The 13,693-nt window shown below is 36.6% G+C and overlaps 1 protein-coding gene across 2 annotated transcripts in view; it reads left to right on the top strand.

The window, feature by feature from the left end:
- Positions 1–2,282: 2,282 nt before the first annotated feature.
- Positions 2,283–13,693, top strand: part of LOC134753640 (P protein-like) — a 96,482-nt gene continuing 85,071 nt past the window's right edge. Inside the window, exon 1 of one of the 2 annotated variants that reach the window (XM_063689576.1) lies at positions 2,283–2,707. In XM_063689576.1, the coding sequence (XP_063545646.1) occupies positions 2,286–2,707 (422 nt within the window). In that variant the 5' untranslated portion in view covers positions 2,283–2,285. Of the gene's footprint in view, positions 2,708–11,058; positions 11,347–13,693 lie in introns of those variants that run through there. The other variant, XM_063689577.1, reaches the window with a different exon arrangement.

The raw sequence follows: 13,693 nt of genomic DNA, 5'->3' as shown, positions 1-13,693 counted from the left end.
GTATAAGGAATGTTATGAAAGTGAAGGAAGCGAAAGAGGTATGTCAGGATCGTATGAAGTGGAGATACAGCCTGGTGACAGACGGACAGACGGACAGACAGACGGACAGCGGAGTCTTAGTAATAGGGTCCCGTTTTTACCCTTTGGGTACGGAACCCTAAAAAGGACCAATAAAGTTAGTTTTCTCCTAATTTTCATTTTCCTATTGACTGCTATTTTATTGCGCATAACTGTAGGTATTAGTGCTACTTAACTCTGCAACCCCGCTACGGAAATCCCTTCTGAGAGCCTTCCTTGATGAGGGATAATAGGATACCATCATCATCATGACTGCACATTTGTGTGTAAATATGTTGGTGTCGTATGTTCCAACAACGCAGCCAATTTTACCGAATGACATGTCAATCGATTCGTCTTTATAACCCAATTAACATTGGTAACATTTTGAACAAACTCCAAAAAAAGATGCGAAAAGAACTAAAAGTTCTGCTTTATCCAGTTGCCTCCTGAGGTATTTCCTTTGTGCTACGACATGGGATTCTTCAAGAAGCGGGTATTTAGGGTTCTCAAGGGTCGGCAATGCTTAAGTGGCTCCTGTGATGTTGCTAATGTCCATGGGCGACAATGACTGCTTCCTATCAGGCGGCTCGTCGGCTCGTTTGCTGACTATCACATAATAAAAAAAAACCAGTGTCAGATGCAAGATATTGCAAGGTTTGCACACTCGTGGTAGTCACGTAAAGACAATTTGAATAATGTTTTGATAACAAAATTCATTGGCGCATTGTTTCGGTGTCAGCACGTATATTTTATTTTATTACACTCATACGATTGAATGGTCGCACTGCGTTCTCACGTTTCGCGAAATTGTAAAAAAATGGGTGTTTTTTGTGTTGTGCATTATGTTTAGTTTGTGACAGTATTAAAAAGTAATTTAAATACCTTAACCTTTCATACGTGAATCCGTGAATTCAAACCTCAATTGTGCTGTGTAGAGCAGAAAAAAGTAATTTTTTGCGTCTTTTTCGGTACCATACCCGGATAAGAGATTAAGTTGAAGAGCCCATATTGACAGTTTTGTGGTAAAGCTTTCTTTTATGTGAGTGAAACTAAAATCGGGGGTTCAAAACTCTAATATATACCGTGTTTTTATTGAATTCTATTAACTTGGGGGCATGGTTTAAGTAGGTTTAAGAAAACTAAATGACAGTTAATATTTTTTTTTAATAAAAAAAGTAATTAAATGTTGCATATAAGCTTTGTTGTAACACGGGCATTACATTTAACTCAACCAAAAAATTTAAAACTGTGACATATCAATGACATTTCTAACATCGATCGTCCGAGATCGTACTTACGTTTAGTAGAAAATGTATAAATTCGTACTAAACACTAATCAATATGTAAACAGGCCCAGGCAAGTGTACACGCTTGTGAGGGCCTTTATCAGATAAAATAAAATTACTGATTATCTCCGAAATTGCGTTAATTAGAATACCGGTGTCTTTGAGAAAGTTACTAATTTGAGTTCAGGAATGCACCCTTTAATTAACGGAATTTAAAAAAAACCACTTTGTATAAGATCATGTAGAGAAAAAATTATTAAGTGATAAGTTGCGTCAGTCAGTTTTTCTTGGCCGTAAACTTGTTAAATGGTTAGAGTATGTATGATGATTGATGAATCTTCTTAAACGTCAGTTGCCGCTCCGTTGGCCGATTAGACGGCGGCAGAAACAAGTTAAACACGTAGAAATAAAATTTGACATTTAATTATCTTTTTTCTTATTTGCTAGAATACAGTGGGTATGTAGATGGTGACAAAATTAAAATTACAGTGTACTCTACTCACAATTGAGCATGCAAAAATTATAAATTACCTATATATCATGTCATGCAATAATTAACATCACAATAAAATAAATTACAAATCATTAAGTCAATCAAGTTTATAGACGACATAAAACTATGAAAACGGATTATATCGCGTATATTGAATTTATAATACATCCCGACGTTTCGAACACTTTACAGCGTTCGTGGTCAACGGGTGATTGAGGAAAACTACAAAATGCAAAAATACCCACATACTAAAAATAATGAACCATCATAGACTATAAACTTTAAGGCTGGTTGTACATGCAAAATCGGTTCATAAGGCTAGTTATACACTACAATTATAATCCGTTTTAATAGTTTTATTTCATGAGTAACTATCGCGGTAACCGAAGACAATATTAAGGTTATAGACGACTTATTTAAATGTTTTCAACAGGTAAACCCATTTAATGATGGACAACAGAAAGGTTGGAATAGTAAATAAAGCATTTGAAATTCAAGAAGACGACACAAATATAAACTATAACAACGATATAGACGATTTTATAGATGAAAATAATGCTGTACCTGACAATATAAGTGATAATAACGAGAAACTAAAGGATAAAATCCTTAATGATAATGCAAAGTTAGAAATTGAGGAAAACAACAATAACGATAATTATGCAGAAAGTAGTAACATAAATGCAGATAAAATAAATAATGTTGATGACAATGGGAATGATGGTAATTATTTTGAAATAGACGATGGTGATTTCAGAAAAGTGAAGAAGTTTTCTGGTGTTTTTTTAAGTTTACGTAAGAAAACTAAGAAAAAAGTGTGGAGCAGACGACGATCGTTTCGCGAATACAATCTGGAAAGCGAAAGCACGTGAGTGTTTTTTTTATGTTTTTTTATGCTTAAACAGTGTAATTATTTTTTTATATTATGAGACTGTAAACTAGAAACATCGAATAATAGGTACTTACTGATAATATAAATATAATATACAGTTTATAATAATATGTGGTATTTTCTATAAAAAGGGACCTTATTGTCGATGGCGCTTACGCCATTATAATAGATGCTCCGATATAAATACAATGCCACGCGGCGCTGTGCGGCGTAAGCGCCATCGACAATAAGGTCCCTTTTCATAGAAATTGCCCCATATTTATTTTCATTCAATCGATTCTCTCTTACATAAATAGTAGTTAACTTCACAGTTTTTCTAAAAATATGATCATTAGCTATCCAGTTTTATCTTTTACCTACCTAATATTTTCAGGCTATGTGCAAATCAAGAATTTGATTAATGTACCATTACGCGGTCCACATGAGTAGTGGCGCAATCTACCATTTTTGCATTTTAGCCATATGGGCTGTCAGCAAAATATTATCAGCGCGTGTCGATAACTTAGTATAGGTTAGAGCACGCGCTGATTCAGTTAAGATAATGTCTGTATCGCCGGAGATTAGAGATGATGTTAAGATAGCATGATGTATAAAACACTTAGTTATGATGGAATCAATCAGTCTAAGTCTAACCGTCAACGGTACCTTTTAATCACCACGTTCCTCTAAAATGCGTAAGAAAACTGTCACCATATTGCTATATATGAAATCAAATATCACTTATTTTATTAATTATGATTTGATGATATGAATCGTTGACGTAGCATCTGTCATCTTGATACGATTTTACTGTTCTTTTGACGTTTATCGATGTACGACTGTCATCAATATCATTATATCATAGAGTAACTTATACTAGAGCGGTACTGTCATAGTAAATTTTGTAACCCCAGTAAATTCACTGCCATCTGTCGACACATTTTAAAACTAAAAATGAAGATTTATAAAAATACGATAGAATGTATTTAAATATAGATAAATGATTTTTTTTAAATGCATTAATTATTTTTATGATTTTGACCCATGTTCTTTCACTGATATGCGTTAAAATTGTTAAATAACAGACGAAACCGTCAACGCCATCTATACGACTGTAGGCCAAAACTAGTAGCGCCCTCTGAACGAGAATCAAATTTTCTTGATTTTCGAGGCACGTTTTTTCCTTAGACTGCATGTATCCATCTATTACGGAGTTGTATCTATCTTTGATTATATCTAGCCCCCCAGGTAGCTTTTCTCGGTCCTGTGCAACCTCTCGCTCAGATGATGAATAAAAAGAATGTGACGGCATCACGCACGCGAACAAAAGCTGTATATTATTCAAACTTGTTCCACGCGCGTTTATATGCAGTTACCTATAAGACAAGATTCTTTCAGTTTACCAAATATAGATATAACTCCGTAATAGATGGATACAGTCTAAGGAAAAAACGTGCCTCGAAAATCAAGAAAATTTGATTCTCGTTCAGAGGGCGCTACTAGCTTTGGCCTACAGTCGTATAGATGGCGTTGACGGTTTCGTTTGTTATTTAACAATTTTAACGCATATCAGTGAAAGAACATGGGTCAAAATGATAAAAATAATTAATGCAAATAAAAAAATCATTTATCCATATTTAAATACATTATATCGTATTTTTATAAATATTTATTTTCAGTTTTAAAGTGTGTCAACAGATGGCAGTGAATTTACTGGGGTTACAAAATTGACTATGACAGTACCGCTCTAGTATAAATTACTCTATGAGTTTACGAAGACACATTCTAACACACTCGCCATTTGGTGACTCGAAGTTCGCGCAGATCCGCCTCCACCATGTCGCACCAGCGATACCTGGGGCGTCCGACAGGACGTCCTCCTGCTGGGCGGCCGGTATGCTCTTTTCGCACATAATAACATAGGTATGTTTTGTTAGGCAGGCGTCCGGTTTTTTATTCCATAGCTCAGTACTTAGTCCATCGCTTTCACCCAATAACCTAGGTCATTTTAGATCCCATCAACTCTCAATAGTCCTTACATCCGCTCGGTGTACCCCTTACATTTTCACCCGCTCGGTGTACCCCTTACATTTTCACTAAAGTGTCAAAGGGGCCTCTACCTGTTGGCTTCGGCTCCGCGCACGCCTCCCAAATGTCCGGAACACCATTGTTCCGTGATGGAAAAGACATGTATCAATACTCAAGGATATATGCACCGTATGTGTTTGTTTATTAGTAAATGTCATACTTACCTCGCATATGTATTTGCAATTAAACCTTTTACGACCTATAAACGTTTTTATGATAAGTAGCTACTTACAATTGAAACTAGGATTGATTTTACGATTTTTATTGTACAAAAGACAGACTTAACGCTACCGGCAATGGACTAGAATAGTTAATCTATAGTTAGGTATAACTAGATTTATTTATAAAATTGTAATTTATTTTAGTAGCTTGTAAGATATTTCCGACATGATTGTAAATTGTTATATAATAAATTATCTTATCTTATCTTATAGAAGTTTGACTAGAGGTCTAAAATGACCCCACGAGCGACTTAACTGGGGTGCGTCTTATACAGGGTGACCTTAGCCATTGGACAAACCCCGAAATCCTACGTAAGGTTGCTCTAACGTTAATTTTTTTTTAAAGAACAAAATATAAAAATAATATTTTTTAAACAAATGTTATTTCCAATAATCGACAACAAAAAGAAACATACTGTATTAATCATTGGCAGTGCTTTTGACAATTTGTTCGAAAATATGCGGCAATGATGACATTTGTCAAAAGTCAGAATCTTATTAGTTTCATAAATAAAGGTCGAAGAAGTTTCATAATTATAATTTATTACCTCAGGAGCTATTAACAAATACAGGCTGATGGCTGATGCTCCAAAGCAGGGGTCGGCAACCTTTTAGCAGCCAAGGGCCACATAGTACTTAACGAAATTGACGCGGGCCGCACTTTGTTAATATTTATGACTTTATCAGGTATTGTCGTTTGTTAAAATTATATACAAAATAGCCAAGGAGGCTTGCGGGCCGCAAGTGAGAGGTTGTCGGGCCGCATGCGGCCCGCGGGCCGCCTGTTGCCGACCTCTGCTCCAAAGTAAGAAAACGTAATTTGTTAATTTCTTCGTAACCGCTACACCGGTTGTTATGATACTTGGTATACTGATTTCGGCTTTGTCCAATAGCTAAGGGCATTGTATACGAACATTTGATGTAATTTAATTTAATTTTTTGTTATTCTGTGATTAAAGCAAACATTCTTCTAGTAAGTTTGCTCACAAGAAAATCGCAGGCTTTATTATGGTCCTAGTCCGTCTAAGGTAATTGCACCGACTTTAACCTCGTTAGGCCCACCATACAAAGTTTCCCTATTTTTAATTTGAACCTTATTGGATAGTAGATTAGGGTGACTTTCGTTTGTTTTAGAAAACAATGAAACAAAAGAAGCGATTAGAGGCTTTTGAGATGTGGTTGTGGAGAAGAACGGAGAGAATAAGTTGGACGGAGAAAAAAACGAACGAGGAAGTGCTGCGAATTGTGGGAGAGAAGAGAAACCTGCTGAGAACCATAGAAAATAGACGAGGCAGAATGATAGGTCACTTGATAAGACACGACACTTTCTTTAACACCATATTAGAAGGCAAGATAGAAGCGAGAAGAGGCCGCGGAAAACCACGAGCAAGCTACACACAACAACTGAAAGCGAAAGCAAATGTCGTGTCTTACAGGGACCTAAAGAACCTGGCCGAGGACCGAGAAAACTGGCGCATACTCCACCGACAAGAGCCATGCTCTTAAATTATGATGATGATGATGAAGCAAAATAAATTATACTTTATGTAGTTTTTGAAAGGTTCGAATTAGATTGAAACAGAGTGTACATTGTAATGCACACTGGGCCTTACAAGGTTAATACAACGAACGTGGTGGTCATTATAAACTTGATATTTTCATAGATTTCATGCAGAGTAAGCTTAATAAGACTGTTAGTTTTCAGACTTTCTAATTAGTGCTCAAGTATTAGTTCAAATTAATATTTCATACCTATTGAAATCGTCAGTGTCGTCATCACTTGGACACAAATAATAATTTACAAATTTCAGTCACATCGTGAATTTAAAAATGAAGTAGTACGACGTAGAATAGCTGCGACGGCGAAGGTGCTCACAAATATCTGAGCACACCTCTATTGTCAAGGCGTTAGAGTGCGGGTTGAGACAATTTTGAGCACCACGGCCGCTCCAGTATATCGGGAGGCGACTATAGAAAATGGTTACTGAGTGGGATCCACGGAACACCATGGATGGTGCAGGTCGGGGTGCCGGCAGACCGAAAAGGAGATGGCGGGATGACTTGGACGCATTCTACCCGAAATATCAGCTGGCGGCCCTGGACTCAATAGAGCGCCGGGCTCATAGACTCTTTGGCGATGACCCATCTGTCAAGTCAAGGATACAGAGCCTTGAGCATCGCCGTCGAATCGCTTGCCTATCGGTGTTCTATCGGATACATTTCGGGGAGTGCGCACAGGAACTGCACGACCTGATCCCACCTTCCCCTTTCCATCATCGGACATCCAGGCGCGGGGAGCGAATGCACCCGTTCGTGGTCCACATTCCATTCGTTCGGACGAAACGTTTTGCCTCCTCCTTTTTGGTACGGACGGCTAAGGAATGGAATGCGCTCTCGCCATCTGTATTCCCTGATCAATATGACCTCGGTCTCTTTAAAACAAGAGTGAATAGGCTGTTACTGAACCGGTGAGCTCCATCTTAGGCCCTGTCTTCACTTTGCATCAGGTGTGACTACGGCCAATCGCCGATCAGTTTATAATAATAAAAAAAAGCCACCGACAGGGCCGAGTGAAGAAAATGAAAGGAGCTAAATGTATAGTTTATGTTACCGATTCAGGCGACAAGATGGCAGAGCCTCCAACGCGCACGGCCCCTATATTAAATGTATTTTAGTGCGGCAGTTTGTGTTTAAAATCCTTACTCTTGACAATGAGCCGTAGAAATCGTTATCTATTATTGATTTATGGATTAGATGTTTGTTTACTCAGCGCATTTGACCTACTTTAAACAGTAATTATTGTTAAGGCTAGAACACACCGGGTGCCTGCGTGTGCATACACTTGCACACGCACCCAATGTGTTCTAGCCTCGCGCAAGCGGTGTGCCATCTCTAATAATGATCTGTATATTTAAAACAAAAAGTATATAGTTAACCATGAAATGGTCCCGCCTCAGCATAATGCTAACCCTATAAAGTCAGCGCTGGTCTTCCGGCGAGACCATTTGTTTTACGTTTTTGGACATGTTATTTTACGTTTTTTTTATTATAAACTAATTTCAGACCTAGATATACCTCATACCATTGTATGTGCAAAGTTTTATTACAATCCAACACGTAGTTTTAAAATGAGAACGGAACTCCGTTTGTATGGGAAAGTGAAATTCGGCCGAGCTTGCCGGAGCCTTAACTTTTATACTTATATGGTTACCTCGCATTCTTCGTAAACGCTTCATAATGCGATGTCTGTGTAAGTGTATCTTAAACATACCTAGATAACTCTTATCAGAGGGATTAATTGTGATTTCTTTATATGTGTGTTCAGTCTTCACGCATATAGACATAAGTATGTCGTCCTGCCGCTTCTTTCCGCCATAGCTCTATTTTTTATTTATTTTTTATTTGGGACATCAACAGAAATACATAGCATAGTGAACAGAAAACATAGCCAATAGCAGCACGTAGAACCTTGCATATTGCTAGTATGGTTTAAAATGTAGTTTCTAGTCAAAAACCAGAATATCTTTATAATAAATTCCGTTGGATGAAAGACGTTCACGATCGAAACACTCGCAGTAAGTATTTAAATAAAATGATTGCTCCGCAATATAAAACAGCTGGTTATCGTGGCTGCTTTAAATATTCGGCGTCTAAGATCTGGAACGACCTGCCGCCGCCTTTGCGCGCTAAATTGTCCCTTCCAACTTTTAAACGCAAATTGAGCTTACTATTATTAAATGAACAAATTGCCACAGAAGATATAATTATTTAAAATAGTGCTGTGCTACACTTAGGACACTTTTCTTGCATATATTTTATAATTTGTTAAAAATATTATAAAAATGTTAAAAATATTATAAGTATTCCCTCATACAAAAAGTACTTTAGTCTTATTTTTGTAACTGTCAAACTAGTAGACTTGGTAATGAAAAATATTGTATTAATAATTTTAGGATAAACAGTTTAACTTGTTAATTAACTTGTTAATTGTATGAAATTTTGTAAACTGTATGAAACTGTAATAATATACTTTGTTAGAGTTTAACTATGAAATTTTTCGTGTAATCTAATTATTCTAAATTAAACCTGCATATATATATATGTATATATATATATAAATAATATCCCGCGCACATATGAATGTGGTTCAGTAAGGGGGCGGACTGAAATCAGCGCTGTGCGGTCAATTCCTGGTGAAGGAGCGGGCTCAGCCAGCCACTTCACACTTTTGTCGCGCATGCCAATTTTTTATGTTATTTGTTTCCTGTAATTTCTCTTTTGTTGTGTGGCAATAAATGTTTTCTTATTCTTATTCTAATAGCAGTAATAGCCAATAACAGATGTCCATAAAAGTACAACTAACATGGTAACATGCAATAACTAAGCGGAAAAAAGAGAATACAAAAAACGCAAAAAAGGCAAAAAATTCACGTTTGTTGTATGGTACTTTATTATTTATTTTATTCTGTTTTTAGTATTTGTTGTTGTAGCGGCAACAGAAATACATCATCTGTGAAAATTTCAACTGTTTAGCTATCACGGTTCATGAGATACAGCCTGGTGACAGACAGACGGGCAGCGGAGTCAGTAATAGGGTCCCGTTTTTACCCTTTGGGTACGGAACCCTAAAAAATATTAACCCTCATGTTTCTTGCAGTTTCAAGTTGCATAAATTTCTTGGCTGCATGGTCTAGTAGGTATTTATATTATTTCAATGCAATGAGTTATGAGATGTGCATATTCTGTGACTTATAGTCAAGGGCATAAATATGTATACATTCCCAAAGTTTAAAAAATATGTGTACGCTCTTTACACCTTAGACAAGATAGATAGATAGATAGATAAACCATTTATCCGTTTGCCACAATACACACATATTAAAACAGAAGAAACACAGGAAATACAAAAAAGCAACATTAAGATAAAAAACAAAACTTAAAAAAATAAACCGTAGAATTGCTGTGTGCGTTGCAGCAAAACAAAAGGGTTCTGGCTCAGTTATACACTCTACTCTTTCGAGCGAAGCACTGGTAATTCTGCTAGAACCCAGGTCACTAACAGACTATCAATGTAGAAATTATAATGTTATAATAGTAATGAATAATTGGCCTATTTCTAATAAAATTGCCATTATAATGTCTGAATAGAATAGATGTGTCGTAGGGATGTATAGGTGTGGTGAGTGTTGGTGCGTATGTGTAGTATTAACAAATACAGCTGTAGTGAACGTCCTACAGACTACATCCGGTAATCTGTAACTAAGTACCCGTACGGAATTCCTTTTTGTTTATTTAAAAGGTGTTTCTTGAAATGAAACGAATGATTTTTTGTTTTAAGGCATCTTAATGGTGGGGGGATATTATTCCAGCACTTAGTTGCCAGATACCGGAAGTTGCCAGTAAAAGCGACAGTTTTGTGCGGGTGCGTTTCTAAAAGGCAACGCCTGGTGGATCTGGTACCGTGTCTTGTGAAAGGAGGAAATGTGTATTTTTGAGTGCAGATATTCAGGTTTTTTATCATTCATGACACCAAACAAAAGACTTGCAAGGTGTAGGTGTCTGCGAGACGACATATTGAGTATAGAGGCCTTATTTAAATGTGGCGTTGTGACTCCTAGGCGGGATTGAATAACAAAAACGGTAGCAGGCATTCTGTACTCGTTGTATAAGACGACGAGTTTTCTCTAGTAGACGTGGCCCATACACTATGTCTCCATAATTCAGTTTGGAGAGAATAAGTGATTCACATAGAATCTTACGTACTTCCTCACTTAAGAGGTTTCACAATAAACTCGTGTTCACATATTTTTGAGCCATTTGTCTGCATCGATATTTTTGCCTTCGACTGTACACTTCAAATACATGTTACACTACACTCCTGTCAGTCACCTGAGAGCGCACCAGCGACGCTCTCAGTGGTAAAACGCAGTCGCTGTGGCCGAAATCGGCTAGGAAATGATGATGATGATGACACTACACTCCTATATCGAATAGTAATTGCATGTAATTGTTAGCATTTATTTTTCGTCATAGGAAGTAAATCGCTGCACATTTCATCTCGCGACCTCTCCAATCATGGAAACTTCGTAACGAAACGCATATTCCGCATACAAATATAACAAAACATATTTCGTTATCGTTTTAACGTATAAACAGTCATTTTATGTTACACTTGATAACGTCAACGCCGATAAAAATCATAATAAAAACAAGCAGTATCAAGCCGCGCGCCAACGCGAACGCACGCGTTTTAAAAATAAAAATTAAAAATAAAACTCGTCGTGACCGTTTCGCGCCAAAAGTAAAAATAGAAGTGTGATTTCGTAGGTTATTAATTATTTGATCGAAATCAAATCAAAATGTTACCGGTTGCTAGATAATCCGATTAGGAGTGAGTATTAGAAATGTTAATTATCACAATTTGTGCATTATGAGTGATTTTTACTTTTAGGGTAAATGGAAGGACCCCAAATCTGTTTTTAGATAATGTGTATTTACCTATGTCATTATGAGGAAATGAGTTCTCATTACAAATTAATATCTACATTAATTCATGTCGTTTACATGAATGAAGTAGTTTGTTTATTATCTTTATTGATTACGAATAATTATTTATTTGATCATAATTTCCTAACATACTAGGGCGTTGTATTTGATATAAGCAAATTGGAAATAAGTATACAAGTAGGTATCTACTGTTTTTGAAAGTTATTTTTGGAACGAAACGTTTAAAAACAACACAAAGTTTATTTACGAATATGTGAGTTATGAAATAGTTTTAATAATTTTCGAGAATATGTGTGGCGAAGTAAGGATGGCTATTTTTACATGTTACTTTGTTTTCATATAGTTTTATTACATCTCGTAAGTAATGTTTGATGTTGGTTATTTTTAACCGACTTCAAGATTTTTCTAAATTCGCAACATGGCGAAAACCAAGTAAAATCTTTGAATTGTGCTGAATGAACACGACATGTGATCGACACTCGACAGCCCGCCTGCTCCGGCCGGGCGTCCCTACACTACATCTACATCTACTAGTAAAATTTTGTTAGGGTATATGTATTGGTATGTAGTTATTCCTGAATTTCAAAGTTTGTCTATTACGATATTTTATATAAATTCTGTTTTGTTTATATGATCTGTGGACGGACTGACAGCGGAAAGCGATAATACTTCATCATAATTATTTGTTTTCTTACGGTACAGCAATACAGACGAGCATTGACATCTCGTTCGTCCGAGCGTTGCGCAGCTAAATATAGATCCAGATTTACGGTGGCTTAGCCTAGATCTAAGTGCTGTCAAGAAAGATTCCAATATCGTTTGTCACAGATTTAGATCTGTTAGGTAGTTTGATAGCTGAAGAAATACGCGCTATGAATCGAAATGCTGTCTGTCTCTCTATCACTCTTCCATTAACACTTTTCAATTGTTAACAAGAATCATTTATTATGTTAAACCTATTGTTTAAAACAACACTAGAAAAATTCTACAGGAATTAAAACAATGGAATAAATGAAATAGAACTCATTGTTTGTCGAACTCAAGCTTAGAGCGTCCGCTAGTCGGCGCGGGCGTACGGAGCGGGCGCAGTTATGGAGTAACAAACATAAAAAAAAACATACAACCGAATTGAGAACCTCCTCCTTTTGAAATCTTGAAGTCGGTTAATAAAATAAAATATAGATAACAAATGAACAATTTATCACAATAATGTGGATATTAAAATAATATATGGTAATGATAACAAATACAGGATCTAAAAGTTCCAAAATTTAAAGTCTTTTTTTAACTACCAAAAAAGAATAAAGTGAAAATACCATTCGATTCCTTGCATTTTATCCAAAAAAAGATTGTACAGCAAAGCAACTATAATATGCATAAACGCAATATTTCACCGACAAAATCGCAATTTTACTTATTTTCCAAACATTCAAGATGGGCTCTCACGCTCTCAGTGACCTTAACGTCACGTTCACTTATCATTTTGTTAGGAGCGTTTCGCGAATGAAGTACGACTGTCGGACTTTGACTATCATTTCTGACTTTTGTATTGCTTTAATGCAATGGGTCTCATATAGACATTTGACCCCAAAAACAAACCTGATCCATTGATATCATTCATAAAAAATTGTCATCGACCCTATTGTAGTTAGTTACAATTCGGTGCACGCGCCCGCGCCAGTTAGCAACGCTCATACTATTTGTGCCATTTTCAACCAAAAGGGTACTTATTGTCGCTTGTCAGTAAGGCGCTATTTCCATATAGCTTCAATTAGAAATCAACCTTATCGACAAGCGACAATGTGGTACCTTTTGGTTGAAAACGTCACATTTTTTTGTTAACCCCCTTACCCGCTCAGAGCAACCGCGCCATCTAGCGGACGCCCTAAACAACCTTAAAGCGTACCTCTCGTATCATATAGTCTGCATCTTCTTAAATGATTTTTTTCGCTAAACCTAATCTGTTAAACAAAAGCCTTTGTTCCTTTTGTGTGTGCGCGTGCCCATTATTGGTGCGCGCGTGGCCATTGTTGGTGAGCGCATGCCACTCGCTGATACACAATGGTCACGCGCTCACCAACAACGGGCACGCGCACGCAAAAAGGGAATAAAGGCTTTTGTTTAACAGATTAGGTTTGGCGAAAAAATCATTTGATAAGATGCAGAC

Source organism: Cydia strobilella, chromosome 27, assembly GCF_947568885.1.
Source record: "Cydia strobilella chromosome 27, ilCydStro3.1, whole genome shotgun sequence".
In the NCBI taxonomy this organism is placed as follows: domain Eukaryota; kingdom Metazoa; phylum Arthropoda; class Insecta; order Lepidoptera; family Tortricidae; genus Cydia; species Cydia strobilella.
This window is presented reverse-complemented; position numbering and strand designations above follow the sequence as displayed.